Raw genomic sequence first — 16,572 nt, 5'->3', positions numbered from 1 at the left:
CAGAACTGGAAGGGATCACTGTAAGAAGAAAGTGGTGAGCTTCTGAGAGGAACGGACGGTGAGGTTAGTATGTAATATTCATTTGCAGCTACATCATGTATTTATTTTAAATAATTTTTACTCCGTTCAGGTTCCCTTTAAGTATGAAATCTAACATTTTTCTTCTGACAGCTGCTCAGAGTAGTGTCATCTTTGATTTGTCTTCTTTTGTGCTGCTTATAATGTTAGGCTTATGCTAATTTTAATATTCCATCTCTTTCTTAATTTTAGTTGCCCAGCTGGAAGCAGAAGCAGTACACACATCCAGTGATGTCGGTGATCCTAGTCATTCTGATGTTCTCATGTTTCAAGATCCTGCCATCGCTGCAAGATCATCTATGCGGATGATGAAAGTGAAACAGAAACTGGATTCAGTTCTGGTATGTCTTCACAATTTTCATGCCTGACATCCCACGTGTAGTTTTTTGTTACATTTCAAGCTGTCAGATGTGTATTATTACATGAACTGTAACTTAGCTTATTTATTTTATGTTTCTATAGTCCTCACTTCCTTCCCAATGCTTTCCTACCATAGTCATACGTCCATCATAGTCACCCCGTTTGCCTGATCACTCACTGACTTGACGTACTATATTGTAACCTTCAAACAACCCACTTAGGGTAAAAGGCCAATCGTGCTATGCCTTTTTTTCGGAAACCATGGATGCATCTTTTTGAACTTGAGTGAGAGCGTGTTATTGGAAGCAAATGGTGACCACTGCCTCCCAGGTAGCCACTTCCTGAATCCAGACAATAGTCTGTGCGACTTTCCCTTATTGTTTCAAGAAATAAGATACAAGCATAACTGTATAATACAAAGATAGTAAATATAAATACAGAGGAAGTTAACATGGTAAATGTAACTAATACAGACAAGACGTCTTACACACATACAGCTAAGAAACACTAGGGGAGATAACTGTTTCCTTATGAGTTGATCTGTTTTCATCTCTTTTTCATTTTTGTTTCTAACCTATGCCAGTTAAGAGGGGATTATGTAATTAAACTGTGGTTTAGTGTTGTTGTTTTTTTTTAAGTAACATTCCTCCATTCTTTCATTTATGTGAACTTGCTTGTTCTGTGGAGGCTGGATGGTGTTTTATTTTATTTCCTTTTTTTTTTCAATTCCTGATGCAAGCAATTGATGAAACTACAGAATGTAGATGTATAGACAATATCAAGCCCAGCAGATCTCTTGCACCATTTCTGCTGTTGTGTATCCAGGTGTTTATCTGAGTTTTCTCTTAATCAATCTCTTCTCTTACTCAATCTTCCTTTCAGTAAAGTAAATGCTACACAGATTATTCACTGTGTCAATAGATGCTGCACAAAAGTCTCCTATGTGTGCTAATGATTTCACGACTATGCAGCCTGAAGTTACTCTATTTACCTTTTTATAAGTGAATGTACTTTATTTGAAGTTTGCATGTGAAAACATGAGAACATTAACCTCATGTAGTAGTTTTGGTTGTATTTTCATTTCTGAGGAAACTCTTATTTTCTCCTCTTAAGTGGTATGATGATGCTATCCAGTTTGTAGTGGGAAATGTGAATAGGGCAAGTTTTTTTTTTTTTCTTTTAATTTGAACTAACCAATCTAAATCAAATTGCTTGTTGTACAGTCTTCCATTAAACTGACTCACTATCAAAATAAAGAAAATGAGTTCAGCTAGAAAGTTTGCAGCACAAATGGCAAATACATAGGTTGACTTGCTGTACTGTTTAGCATGGCCCTGGGAATGAAATAGGGCTTTAGAAAGGACAGAACTTTGGATATATAAACAAGAATTGCACACACATACCACTGGAAGCATCGGATTTCCCCTCAACTGAAGATATTGCTATTTGCAGACATCCAAGTTTTGCTGGCCAAAATGATTGTGATCATTTTTGTCATCCATTTGTTGTTTGTAGCAAGTTCATCTCCATCTCTTTCATCTGGCTAAAGCTGGCCACCACTGTACTATTTTGATTGTACAATCTCGCCACATCTATGTAATGTAAGGGCAAACATATTGAGAATAATCTGAACATGTTGTTTAGGTAAGATTATACAGATGGTCCCCTACTTACAATCCTCTTCCGTTCCTGGAGATTGTAAGTTGAATTTGTTAGTAAGAAGAGTCCGGTGTTAAACATGGTGAAACCTGGATAAATTATTCACTTTCGGACAACTCTGAATTTACATATAGTATAGACGTAAGAGAAGTGCACTCTTTACTTATCTCTCCAGCAGTTGCCGGAGAGATACGTAGAGGGCGCAGTTCTCTTGCACAGAATGGCCACAACTGATAGAAGTTACGTGACACAGTACCGGCAACAGAGAAATCTGAGGACGGTGGCGTGGGAGCAATCTGTGCTGATGGGCAGGGCCGGTGCTACCATAGAGGCAAAGGAGGCAGCTGCCCGAGGGCCCCAGAGCTTGTAGGGGCTCCCAGTGGCTACAAGAGGAAAAAAAAATTTCAAATCGGCCTTATAGTTTTTGAGCGTTCCGCCCGGCGGATCGCTCAGAAACAGCCGTATCAGTCCGCCGACAGCGCGTACACACGCCGGACTGTCGTTGGAACGCCCACCCAGCGGGAGGTGACGACGGACCCGTCGTTGCCTCCAGTCCGGCGTGTGTACGAACCTTTAGAAATTTGAAATGCCCCGTTGCAGTCTTTGCAAAGATGATGAGTTTGGAAACTGAGTGCTTGTGCAACATTGACTCATTACACCAAATAACTGTTTTCTATGGTAAAGCAGATTTTTGCCTGTGTTGTCAGTCACTGTTCTTGTAAAACTATGTTTTAACCTGCAACAAAGCTTTATTCCCCTTATCTGCCCTTAAAATTAATTGCAAAATCTAGAATTCTATTGCAAGAGCTCTTCCTGCTTCAGCCAATCTAACTGCCAACCTGCCAAGCTGGAAGCCTTGAATTTTATGGGTGTAAAGGTGGCCACAAACGACACAGAAAAAAGATCAAATTTTACAGCAATTTGATAAAAATGATCAGTTGCACAGAAAAATGTAAAGCTTTTTTCTTATTCGAGTGAGAACTCTGAGTTTCTAAACAATTTTTCTGAAGATTTGAATGGTCTAGTATCGATTGTCAATTTCTTGGTTTGTAGACCCAAGCAATTTCTTTCAGCGTTTTCAATTATTATTTTTTCAGTAATTGAATACTTGTGTAATACATTTGTCAGATATTTTTGTTTGCTACAGTCAATCAGAAAAATTGATTGCACTGCTTGAATGGAAAGAAATATAAAAAAAATCGTTGTGTGTGGCCACCTTTACTGGCATGTATTTTTCAGATCATATGTACAGTAGCTTCCTTGGCTTGGAGCCAGAAACTTGTAAAGCTGACAGTGTTGTCACAATGGGAAATGGTGCTCCTTGTTAGGGCTTGTACATACCAAGGGCGTTTTTTTTGAGCGCCAACGACTTTCAAAAATGCCCTAAAATACCTTGTGCAATAAATCCTTATGAGTTCATATCAGCGCGTTTTGTCTGCTTTCTGTTCACAAAAGGGCTGCATGTACCATTTTCGGGGTGATTTAGCTACAATGGAAGGTATAGGAAAAACACAAAATGCTCACAAAGTGTTTTTTTTTTTTTTTTTTTTTTTTTTTTTAAATCCGGTGATAGCGTTTGTGTTTTTAAGAATACATACATTGTATTTATTATTTTCTGGGTCAAAGAGTTCACTTCCTCACTTAAGGCAAGAAGTGAAAAAACGAAATCGCTCTGCAAAAGCACATACAAAATGATTGATGGGCGTAGCTGGTTTCAGGGGGAGGGGCTTTGGTCGGGTGCGGCAAAGGTAGCCAGGTACAGGTATGGGTTAATCTAGGTATAGTTTCCCCAGTGTAGGGAGTATAGTTGCCCTAGTATAGCTGCCCCAGCATAGGGAGTATAGTTACCCCAGTATAGGTAGTAGATGCCCTAGTATGGGGATTATAGTTGCCCATTATAAGTAGTCACCTCCCTCCCCCCGCGGCCGCCGCTGTAGATTCCTGTAGCGGCGATGTATAGTGTTTCTCGACATTTTATTGGTATGTACTCCTTTTGAAAGCCTGGGCTCAACAAGTACCTCTTGTTATGGTAAAGATTATCGCAAGTGTCCCTTGTAACTGGTATATTTAATAGTAGCACAAAACCACTTCCAAGTATTAGCTTCTGCTCTTAAAGGGACTCCGAGCAGTGCAGAAACTATGGAAAGATGCATATCATTTTAAAGCTCTCTTTCTCCTCTTTCCAGTGATATATAAACCACCGCCCTATGCCTTTTAGTTTTCGCTATTTTCGCGATCGAAATTGCAGCGGCCGCGACTTTGATCACGAAAATAGAGAAAACTAAAAGGCGTAGGGCGACAATTTAGGTGTCGTCAGAAAGAGGAGAAAGAGAGCTTTAAAATGATATCCATCTTTCCATAGTTATATTGTATTACACAGGGCGACTTTTTCTCAAAATCAGCAGCTCCATTCAGCAGAAAAAGTCGCCCTGTGTAATACAATGTAACTATGGCTTGATGGATATCATTTTAAAGCTCTCTTTCTCCTCTTTCTGGCGACACCTAAATCGTCGGCTTACGCCTTTTAGTTTTCTCTATTTTCGCGATCTAAGTCGCGGCCGCGGCAATTTCGATCGCGAAAATAGCAAAAACTAAAAGGCGTAGGGTGGTGGTTTATATATCATTGGAAAGAGGAGAAAGAGAGCTTTAAAATGATATGCATCTTTCCATAGTTTCTGCACTGCTCGGAGTCCCTTTAATAAGATAAAATACCAATTTGGTGTTGTTGCTTATATAGGAATTATTATTTTGTAAACTTGTTATGCTTGATAAATTATATCAAGCCCGAGTACCTCCTGGACTCATCAGTACTATCCCCTGAGTGAGTCAGGTAAAAAGGGCGCTGTGCGGCTCAGGACATTTGGGCTCCACCATAGGCCGTAATGGGAATTACGGCTATAGTGACATTGAGTAATTTGGGCGCTGGCAAAAGACGAAGGCCAATTACAATAGAAACTGCACAATTCGGCTGCCAGCAATAGCTGAAAGCCCAATTGCATCTTACCCCCCCCACTTTGCCGCTCCGTGTAGAGGGAATAGTAATTAACACCATTGGGAAATTTGCCACAGCAGGGTGAGCTGTTTTTTGGCTTCCCCCTGCGCCCAAATTTCCCGGTGTCCTTTTTACATGTATGCCACCCTGGGGTATGCGTACCACATGTTCAGAAACTAGGCTTTCATTCCACTATAAAGGACACCCGAGGCGAAAATAAACTAATGAAATAAACGATTGTATCTATCTTCCTTCTCCTAAAAAATGACTTTTTAAGATATTCCACAGTTTTATTTTATGTTTAAATCTACTTTTTAAGTTTTAACAGTTTTTTATTGTTTTTGCTCAATGACACATTCATTGAAGTATGCCAGAGCTAGAATCCATGAACTATTGACCCTTTTTATCTCTTTCCTGCTCTCATTTTCTGCTAGGAAAGTGTTTTATAGTTGGAATTTCCTATCAGTGTGGGTCACACTGTAGTCAATTCCTGTCAGGACTGAGTCAGCCACTTACATACCTGATATTGAGCTCTTTCAGGCAAAGAAAGACAAAAAGGAACACCGCATAGTGATTTGTGTGCTAGGCACTGAACATACTGATGTCTATCTCATCATGTCACCTTGGGTATCCTTTAATATCATCATAGGACCCCACAACTATATTTTCTGTGTATCACAAAGGAGGCAGCATAGCTATTCTAATGACATAAAACAAAAAATGTTTCCTAATGCATTTTGTAGAGGTTTCTATTTTCCACGTACATTCAGATTTATCTGTCAAGTGCCATACTTCACAAATTGTAAAAATTAGTGTTGGGGCCCATAACAGTAGCATGCCTCCATGGCTACAGAGGTATGAATGACATGGTCATTTTCCTACTACTATTTTACAAATCTTACAAATCTGTCCATTTGTCTATTTGCTCTTTTCACAAAGGGATTATGTACACACAATTGCACAGAACCAGATGTGAAAAGCTAGAGGGCATTCTTTTGACTTCTTCATTCAAAACCTACAGAAAGATTAGTTGGGGTCAGGGAGCATTACAGAGGAATTGAGCGTAACATTTCTCTTTTGGGGGGGGGGGGGGTGGCATGATCCAGCAAGGAAAACATCATAATGGGCTGCTGTTTTTTGATTATTATTATAACCAACAAATTCCAGCACCCTCGTTTTGGGGGATTTGGTGCTGCTACTGTATGTTGCTAGGTGGCATTAGCACCCCCAGTGTTGAAAGTCTTGTTAGTTCATGAAAAGAGGACCACACACTCCATTGCCCTTTCCCTGGCGATAACCGCTTCTCATGGCTGGTGTGGCAGCCTAGTTGTAATTTGCAGAGGAGCCCCACTCTGTAATTTTTTAAATCTATTAACAAAAGTGTAAGAAAATATAAACCGTATTTCAACTAATAGTTCATTCTGGATCCAAATATCCGGTACATGGCCTATGAAGAAATGAACCGATAATCTTCCATAATTGCCAAATGGGTCCTGTTCTCTTTTTACCAACCAGGTGGGGGGGGGGAGAGTTTCTCTTTTTGTCCTTCAAACATGAAATGTCACTTTCACTAGATGGAATATATCTGAAATTTCCGCTGTAAGAATTGCACGAATTGAGTTTGCAAATGGATAGGAAAGGGTTAAGGTCAGCTATGTTTTTAATTAATTACAATTATCTTCACATTATGACACATGGCTGTGCCCACAAATAATAATAAATGATAGTGATGTTATTGACATTACTTCACTTTTTATTAGATCCTAGGCATGTCACATCTGTCAGAGAAGCTTTGTTAAACAATCTCTTCTTTTGTTGCTAGGATCTGGTGATGTAGACAGAATTAGTGCTAGAATGAAACACTTAGAAACAATGTATGACTCACATTGATATCATTTTACACCCTAGTTTTTTATTAAATAAGGCAGCACTTGAGCACATCACTGTTTTCTGAAACTTCATGACAGTGTGGGAATTGTGGTAAGATTCTGTAATCTTATAACAACAGTTTTATGTGGTCATACTTGAAAGGCAAAAAGAGGGGCACCTTAATTAAAAGAGGCGAGAAAGAGACTGATCTGGCAAGAACAGTCGTGTACTTTTCAGGTGTCAATATTTCTCATTAAATCTGTCTATTTGAGGTTTTCAACAAAGAAAAAATCCAATACAAACAAGCATTTTTACAAAACAGAATGAAGAGGGAACATGCACATGAATTATCATGGTCCAAGGACAGCAACAAATAAAATCTGCATGAACCTTTAATCAATGTCTACACAAAACTGCACACATATGCACAAGGTGGAATTTATAAATCTGTAGTGGTTACAGACAGCATTGGGAACAAATATGTAAATACTAGGACCCAACAGTTCCTCGCGACACAGGATTTAGGTTCGGTTCCCATTTGTTGCAAAAACTTAACTGGTGGGTACGGTTTTGTAAGTTCCACTAAGCACAGTAAGCAGATCCTCATGTCAAAAATAGGATCCGCCTCCACTAGCTAAAAAAAGGATCCATTTGCCACGTTGCTGCAAATGGAGCAGAGAGTCCGAACTGGACTGCATTTTCTGGACGAGTGGATACGTTGTCCATAGCCATCTATGTTCAAATGGTAAAACGGTAAAATGGAGCAGAGCAAACCCATAACTGTCCGTTATGTGCTCAATGGGTCCATTGCAAATGGGAACTGAGCCTTATGCCAAGTCCTAGTCCTTAGATGTGATTAATTCACAGCTTTGGTTCCAAAAAATGAAACCAACAAAAAACTGCTCTCCTTTCCCTCTACGTCACTTCACATTGGTTTGACAATGCAGTAAAACTCATAGAAACCCATGGAAATGTAAAAAATATGAAGAATGCAAAAAATGTGGCCTCAATTCGCTAAGGACAGTTTGGTAAAATAATTTAGGTAAGTTAAATACCGCATTCGGTATTTTATCCTTTTTTATTTTCAAATTCACTAACATTTCCTGCATTTGGTAGACATTCGATAATATACAGAAAGAACATTGTTAAAGCGGTTTAACACCCAGCATTACAACTTTGCTTTAAAAGATTGCTTACAGCTTAGAAATTATTATGCCAGATTTTTTTTTAAGCAGAAATTCACTGAATGGGTTAAACATGACATTTTAGTGTTGGATTAAGGCCTCGTTCACATCAAATGCGGTGCTGTACGTTTTTTCCCACTGCGGATGTGTGCGTTTTTTTAGTGCAGGGCAAAAACAATGCATTGCTATGCGTCTCGTTCACATCTATGCGTTTCCAACGTACGCGTTTTTGAAACGCATAGATGCATGCATATGTGTGCGGAACGCGAACAAACGCATAGCAATGAAAGTCAATGGAAACGCAGATGGCCGCATGACCATGCGTTTTTTTATGCGTATTTGGCGATGCGTTTGGGGATGGACAACGTGACTCACTTCCTCTTCCTTTCTCCTATCACCTTCACACTTCCTACAAAACCCACACAGAAAGGAAGTGACATCAAGAAAAGAAAAAAACAAATTTTTTTTAACACACCTTTATTGAGAAATGTCCAGGTGTCCAAAAACGCATACTAAATAAAGACGCACACAAACGCATTTAAAAACCGCATACAAACGCGTACAAATGTACGCGTTTTGTCCATGCGTTTTCTGATGCGTTTCCCAAGCACACCAAACGCAGAATATATGAACGAGGCCTTAACTAGGAATCCGCATCCGTTCTTATCTTTAGTTACAAATGTATCTTTGTTTGGAATGCAAATAGACCTTTGAAAAGCCTGCCGGGGAAGCCCTCTTTGTTCTCTCAGAGCAGTGTTTGTTTATTACTTTGTAAATAGTTACATTTGTAACTAAACCTAAGCACGGAGGAGGATTTCTAGCTAAATGCAGCACTAAAATGTCATGTTTAATCCATTCAGTGAATTTCTGCTAAAAATAAAATATGGCATAATCGTTTCTAAGCTGTAAGCAATCTTTTAAAGCAAAGTTGAAATGCTGGGTGTTAGACCACTTTAAATTCACTAAGCCCTGTTCGGTAGTTTTACTTGCTTTGGAGCAGGACATGCAGGAAGCTATCAGTCTTTTACAAGTCTGTGCATTAGGGCCCGTTTCCACTAGTGCGACGCGATTTCGCCGGCATTCCGACGCTTGTAAAAACGCATGCGGGTGCGCTTCCGCATGCGTTTTACCCGCGATTTCACGTGCGATTTCGCATGGCAGGGTGCCATGCGAAATTAACCATGACACTGCCAGGACAAAATAACATTGGGAAGGGTGCGAAATCGCACGCGAAATCGCGGGTAAAAACGCATGTACCAAACGCATGCGTTTTTACTATTAAATACATTAGCGGCGATTCACACGGATTCCCGACGCAGGCGAAAACTGTGGGTCCCGCCGTGCAGATTTGGCCCGCTGCCAAATCGCTCCCGCACGCCGCACAGGTGGAAACAGCCCCATCCACTAACATTAGCTATGCGAATCCGCATGCAGTGCCCGCATGCGGATTCGCCCTAGTGGAAACGAGCCTTAAGCCGTTCTATATTCTGTCCTGTGCATCCCCGGCATCCCTTCAGATGTGCATCTATGCTAACTAGAGAAAGCTCTTCTGTGTATCAGTATACCAATATGCACATCTAAAGGTATACAGAAATTTTTTTTTAAATGTCTCCTGCTTTGCTGTTCTGAAGTCCTGCCCGACAGAGTATCTGATCAAATTGGTTGAGGAGCAGGGCTTTCTGGCTCTTCCTATTGGCTATTTGCTACATCTGTTGACTTTTGTGGCATGGAGTTTGTTAGTTACCAGCTGATCAGTGCTGGAGATAAATACAAAAGACGTTTTACTTGATTTACCAAATGCTTTAATCTTTGTGAATTGCAGTTTCTTGAGGTATTTACTGCACAAGTCTGTAATTTACCCCAGTGGTTTGTAATTTACTTTTCAGTGCGGTAATAGATTTAGTAAATTTGCATTTGGCAAGATGATTGGTAAAATCAGCTGTTTATTCAGTAATGCTTAGTGAATTGAGGCCATTGTGCATTAAAAAGCACAATCCTGAACTTTAAGTAGGCAGTTGTATGTGGCCCATTGTTGGTCATGGAGAAAATTCAAATACATAACAACAAAAGTTGTTTAGGTAATACCTTTAATGACTAACTGTACATGATTTCCTTGCAAGCTTCTGAAACTTTAAGTTTCTTCTTTAGGCATGATGCAGAACCAGTTTTGATCCAGTTCTGTATCATTCCTGAAGAAACTTTGTTTCAAAAGCTTGCAAGGAAATGTTGTAGTTGGTCATTAAAGGTATTGAATAAACAATCTTTGTTGTTATGTCTTCAGAAGTAGGCAGTTGTAATATATTATTAATTTGTATAGCACTAACATGTTCGCAGTACTTTAGAGTCCATAGTCATGTTACTGAAGGTGCCCACTAATGATGCAATCTTTTTTTTTGTACAAGCTTACCAAATCTATGTAGTAGAAGGGTAAAGCAAGTGCGTGTATGTTGAATGGATAATTTAGTTAGTCCCTCATATTACATAGAAATGGTGAGATTGTACAAAAAATATTGTATCATTATCGGGCACCTTAACTGACCCTCTACGATGCTCACAATCTAATCCAAATCATTGTTGTAGTCGCATGTCCTTCTAGTCTATGGTACCCATTAATGATACAATCTTGAGTGTGTCTTATCACTTTCATAATATTTGAGAGATTACCTCAAATAGCCATTCAAGGTTTATTCACTCAGTAAACCCTTCTACTACACAGATTTGTTTAGATTGCGCAATCAAGTTTGTATCATTAATGGGCCCATAAAACATACCCATGAATTAAAAAAAAAAAGTTAGACACTTACCTCAGTAGATGGAAGCCTCTGGATCATCCTCATCCACCCCCACGATGCTTGTTGGGAGTCCTTGTGACCCTCTGTCTTCACGGCCACTCTCTTGTCTGTGCATGAGCACAGTCACACTGCACAGGTGCAAGTACAGCCTGCACAGTAGCACGGAGCCACTCCTGCATGGAGTAAAAAGCCATGATTGAGCAGCTTCATGCCTGCGCAGTGCAATTGTACAGAATGGGAGCTCGTGGCTGCAAGTACATCATCAACAAGATCTTGTTGAATCTATTCAGATGATTCAGCGCTGGATTGGTGCAGTCAAGGAGGATAGGGGAAGCACTAAAGTAGAAGGCTTGAACTGGCGTTCAAAAAAAAAAAAAAAAAAGAACATGCGTTCAGTTTATTGCATGTCATGCACACTACATGTTATGGGCTCCGCCCTTCACCTTCACCTCCGCCCGCCTCCAGGGCCGGTTTAAGCAACAATGGGGCCCCAGGGCAAAATAAACCTGGGGGGCCCCCCCCCAACAGATACCCCGGAACAAAAATCGGCATTAGGGGACCTTTTTTGCAGCTGGTATAGTCAGGGTGTGAAGTCCCAATCGGTCGGAGCTCCACATTCTGGCTGTCCCAGCCTGCATGGGGGACAAGGGGTTAAAAAGTTTCAGGAGGGGGGACCCCACATAATTTTTTTTTTTTTTTTAAATTCCCACACTCTAAACATAAAAAAAAAATTGGGAAAATAGGAAAAAATGCCAGGGATCTTCATACAGCCATATTGCGGCTGTATAGCGATCCCTGGCCAAAGCGCTGCGGCTGCGTATAGACCCCCTGGAAACCCCGTAAGGAAAATTATTGCACTTTCGTTTGATGCATGTAAAATTACACTACCGTTAGGTTTGCTACTAAAAGTGACATTTACCGCATTTAAAAGTATACTTTTTTCCTTCGAAACTTTAAAATCGATTTTCTCAAAAACTATAAGGTCTTTTTGAAAAATTGTTTTTTCCTCTTATTCCTAATGATCTCCTTAACATATCCTGCAAATTTAGGGTTTCTAGCATTTAAGGTGGATTTGCTATTAACCATTAAAAGTCGGCAGGTTTTTAAATGTGTATTTTTTTTCCTTTGAAACGTTAAAATCGATTTTCTCAAAAACTATAAGGCCGATTTGAAAAATTTTTTTTTCCTCTTGTAGCCACTGGGGGCCCCTACAAGCTCTGGGGCCCTGGGGCAGCTGCCTCCTTTGCCTCTATGGTAGCACCGGCCCTGCCCGCCTCCTTCTACTTTAGTGTTACTCACAGTGTGGCGGTAGGAGTGGTGTACCTACCTGGAGGGTTGGCACCGCCACCAGCTCTCATAAGCAGGACTGAGCTTTACCCCAGAGCAAGAGTTTATGTGAATTGTAAGGATGGGGGAAGCCTCTGAACTATCCAGAGGCTTCCCAATAATGAGGCAAGTATTCAGCCCCCCCCCCCCTTTCAGGTACACTTTTAATGTATGAGACATACTGTTAGCTTGCCAGTATGTTTTTGGTGTGTGGGAGGAAACCCATACAAACATGGGGAGATCATACAAACTCCTTGGACTATACTCCCCAAATTTGAACAGGGTGCTCTATTACTGCAAGGCAAGAGTGGGATTGACGACATATCTTAGGTGCTTTTAACATGACATGAATTGTTGTCACATTGACGGCTTTGAAGTTATGTGTGTCAGCGCTTTTCAAAAGGTGAGCTCTACTCTGATTGCAAAATAGTTGGTATTTTTTCATGTTGATTGGAAACATGTATTAGCTTTTCTATATTCTTTGACTCCAACACATGCTGTTACGTATGTGTACCTTTGCATATATACTTCCACATTTTGGCGCTTGTATGAGGTTTACATTTTATGAGTAAGCCTTTGTTCCTCTTGTGTTATGGAATGGTCCCAGGCTCACTTAGTGACAGGTGTTCTAGATCGTCCATCTTTGCACAGGTGCATTCTCAGTGTGGGTGTGAGGTTGGGAATTCTGCCAAGTGCAAGCATTTCTATACAAAAGCACAAACAGCCATAATCAAAGGGGATGTACTATGTAAACAAAGGTAAGAGGGCTGGCAGAAAATATGAAAAATGATTAGAAGGGGAACTACAAGGTGCTGATTATCTTTTTTTTTTTTTTTTTTAAGATAAAAGCTCAGGACTGTAGATAGTTTTTATTTTGGTGAATTTGAAGCCGGTTGCACACCTGAGTTTTTTGGTGTGATGTGGCGCTTGCACCGCTCCGCATCCTATCTTAGAAGCCAGCATTCATATGACCCTGCCCCACCATCTGGTGACAAGGTCATATGCATAGCACCGCCACCCACTAAGTGACTTACTCTCTGCTGGGCAGGAAGTACATCATTTGGATTCTCGTCGGTCCGTGCATGTGCACTGTGTCGCACTGTGCTCCAGTAGTGCATGCCTACTGCATCACGCATTGGCTTGCATTGCTGCATTATCCGTGTGGTAGACACGGATCATGTGGCAAAGTGCTGCATACTTTGCGTCGGGTAATGTGGCAGTTTGGATACCTCTGGCACACTGCGTTAAGTGTGCAAGTCTCCACAGACTTGCAATGCCCTTGCAGCGGGGAAGCATAATGCCACCTTAGAGGACAACTGTAGTGAGAAGACTATGGAGGCTGCCATATTCAGTTCCTTTAAAACAACACCAGTTGCCTGGCTATCCTGCTGATCCTCTGCCTCTAATAGCTTTAGACATAGACCCTGAACAAGCATGCAGCAGATCAGGTGTTTCTGACATTGTCAGATCTGACAAGATAAACTGTGTGCTTGTTTCTGGTGTTAATCAGACGCTACTGGAACCAAATAGATCAGCAGGATGCCAAGCAACTGGTATTGTTTAAAAATAATTAAATATGACACCATCCATATTCTTCTCACCTCAGTTGTCCTTTAAGGGGCTTAAAGTGAATCTGAAGTAAGAGCGATATAGAGACTGCCATCTTGATTTTCTTTTAAGCAATACAAGTTGACTGGCTATCCTGATGATCCTCTGTCTCTAACACTTTTAGCCATAAACCCTGAACAAGCGTGCAGCAGATCAGGTGTTGTTTCTCACATTGTCAGATCTGACAAAATTAGCTGCATGCTTGTTTAAGGTGTGTGACACAGACCCAACTGCAGCCAAATTAATCAGCAGGATGCCAGCCAGGCAACTGGTATTGTTTAAAAGGAAATAAATATGGCAGCCTCCATATACCTCTTCCTTCAGGTTTCCCTTAAAGGGAACCTAAACTGAGAAGGATATGGATTTCTCCTTTTAAAATAATACCAGTTGCCTGAATCGCCTGCTGATCCTGTGTCTCTAATACTTTTAGCCACAGCCCCTCAACAAGCATGCAGATCAGGTGTTCTGACTGAAGTCAGACTGGATTAGCTGCATGCTTGTTTCGGGTGTGTGATGCGCACTGCTGCAGCCAAAGAGAACAGGACTGCCAGGCAACTAGTATTGTTTAAAAGGAAACATCCATATGCCTCTGTTTCGGTTCCCTTTAAGGGCATACATAGTGTTTTTCCTTTGTAAAATGTAATTCAAAATCTGCTAAAATACAGATTTTTCTTAAAACCTTATTGAGAATGTCTGTATATCACATTGAAAAGGCATATCTCTACCATTTTCTAGTTCACGTGGAACAGCGACTAATGTGTATAATTCTAAACAAACAAGTACATTTATGGGAATGATTGAGAGAATAATGCACAATGAGTTTGGTTTCAAAACATTTAAAAAATGTTTCCAACTAAGATAGCACACTGAATCCGCATAATGCCAATCATCTCACCAGTGTTGCTCTTTTGCCTAAGTGGAGAGCAAATACATTTTATGCCTACTTCCAGTTTACACTAGGATGACAAGGATGAATTTCAGTGCATCTTGTACAAACAAAGCAGGGATAAGAAATAGATCCTGACACATCTTCATGTGATGCAAAGCATGAGAGACTTAAAGTACACGTGAACTGAGAACCATATGGTGGCTGCAATATTCATATCCTTTTAAACAATGTAATTTGGCTGCAATAGTGTCTGAATCACACACACGTGAAACAAGCATGTGGCTAATCCAGTCAGACTACCTATCTAATCTATACTGCAGGCATCTATCTATCTAATCTATACTGCAGGTGGGCAGCTACCTGTCTAATGTATACTGCGGGGCAGCTACCTATCTAATCTATACTGCAGGGCAGCTACCTATCTAATCTATTCTGCAGGAACCTACCGATCTAATCTATACTGCGGGGCACCTACCTATCTAATCTATACTGCAGGCACCTATCTATCTAATCTATACTGCAGGTGGGCAGCTACCTGTCTAATGTATACTGCGGGGCAGCTACCTATCTAATCTATACTGCAGGGCAGCTACCTATCTAATCTATTCTGCAGGAACCTACCGATCTAATCTATACTGCGGGGCACCTACCTATCTAATCTATACTGCAGGCACCTATCTATCTAATCTATACTGCAGGTGGGCAGCTACCTGTCTAATGTATACTGCGGGGCAGCTACCTATCTAATCTATACTGCAGGGCAGCTACCTATCTAATCTATTCTGCAGGAACCTACCGATCTAATCTATACTGCGGGGCACCTACCTATCTAATCTATACTGCAGGCACCTACCTATCTAATCTATTCTGCAGGAACCTACCTATCTAATCTATACTGCAGGCACCTACCTATCTAATCTATACTGCAGGCACCTACCTATCTAATCTATACTGCGGGGCACCTACCTATCTAATCTATACTGCAGGCACCTATCTATCTAATCTATACTGCAGGTGGGCAGCTACCTGTCTAATGTATACTGCGGGGCAGCTACCTATCTAATCTATACTGCAGGGCAGCTACCTATCTAATCTATTCTGCAGAAACCTACCGATCTAATCTATACTGCAGGCACCTACCTATCTAATCTATACTGCGGTGCACCTACCTATCTAATCGATACTGCAGGCACCTACCTATCTAATCTATGCTGCGGGGCACCTACCTATCTAATCTATACTGCGGGCACCTACCTATCTAATCTATACTGCAGACACCTATCTAATCTATACTGCGAGGCACCTACCTATCTAATCTATATTGCAGGCACCTACCTATCTAATCTATACTTCGGGACAGCTTCCTATCTAATCTATACTGCGGGGAAGCTACCTATCTAACCTATACTGCAGGTACCTACCTATCTAATCTATACTGCGGGGCAGCTACCTATCTAATCTATACTGCGGGGCAGCTACTCGATCTAACCTTTACTGCGGGCCACCTACCTATCTACTCCCTGGCTGGACCCGACAATTACTTTATAGTTCCGGCGACCAGCCAGGGAGGAAGGAAGAGTGACGGGCCGCCAGACAGGAAGAGGAGGACCTTGGCTCAGAGTACTGCGTGACTGGAGCCGGAGAGAGAGGTGTGCCCTGGCCTGGACGGTGGACCTGAGCGAGGTGCGACCCGACCCCACGCCGCAGAGTGACAGTGGGAGCTGAGGCGAGCTGCAGGATCTGTAAGTATGTGTTAGTCAGAGTTAGATTGAAACAGCAAATGGGCGGGCGTAGGGGGCAGTGCAGCGGCACCAC

The 16,572-nt window shown here is 41.2% G+C and overlaps 1 protein-coding gene across 5 annotated transcripts in view; it reads left to right on the top strand.

The window, feature by feature from the left end:
- AHI1 (Abelson helper integration site 1) overlaps nucleotides 1-16,572 on the top strand; it is a 359,799-nt gene that overhangs the window by 112,429 nt on the left and 230,798 nt on the right. For all 5 annotated transcript variants that reach the window (XM_068231620.1, XM_068231621.1, XM_068231622.1 and 2 more), the window contains one exon: nucleotides 271-419. In XM_068231620.1, the coding sequence (XP_068087721.1) occupies nucleotides 271-419 (149 nt within the window). The remainder of the gene's footprint in view (nucleotides 1-270; nucleotides 420-16,572) is intronic.

This window comes from Hyperolius riggenbachi, chromosome 4, assembly GCF_040937935.1.
Source record: "Hyperolius riggenbachi isolate aHypRig1 chromosome 4, aHypRig1.pri, whole genome shotgun sequence".
Classification (NCBI taxonomy): domain Eukaryota; kingdom Metazoa; phylum Chordata; class Amphibia; order Anura; family Hyperoliidae; genus Hyperolius; species Hyperolius riggenbachi.
This window is presented reverse-complemented; position numbering and strand designations above follow the sequence as displayed.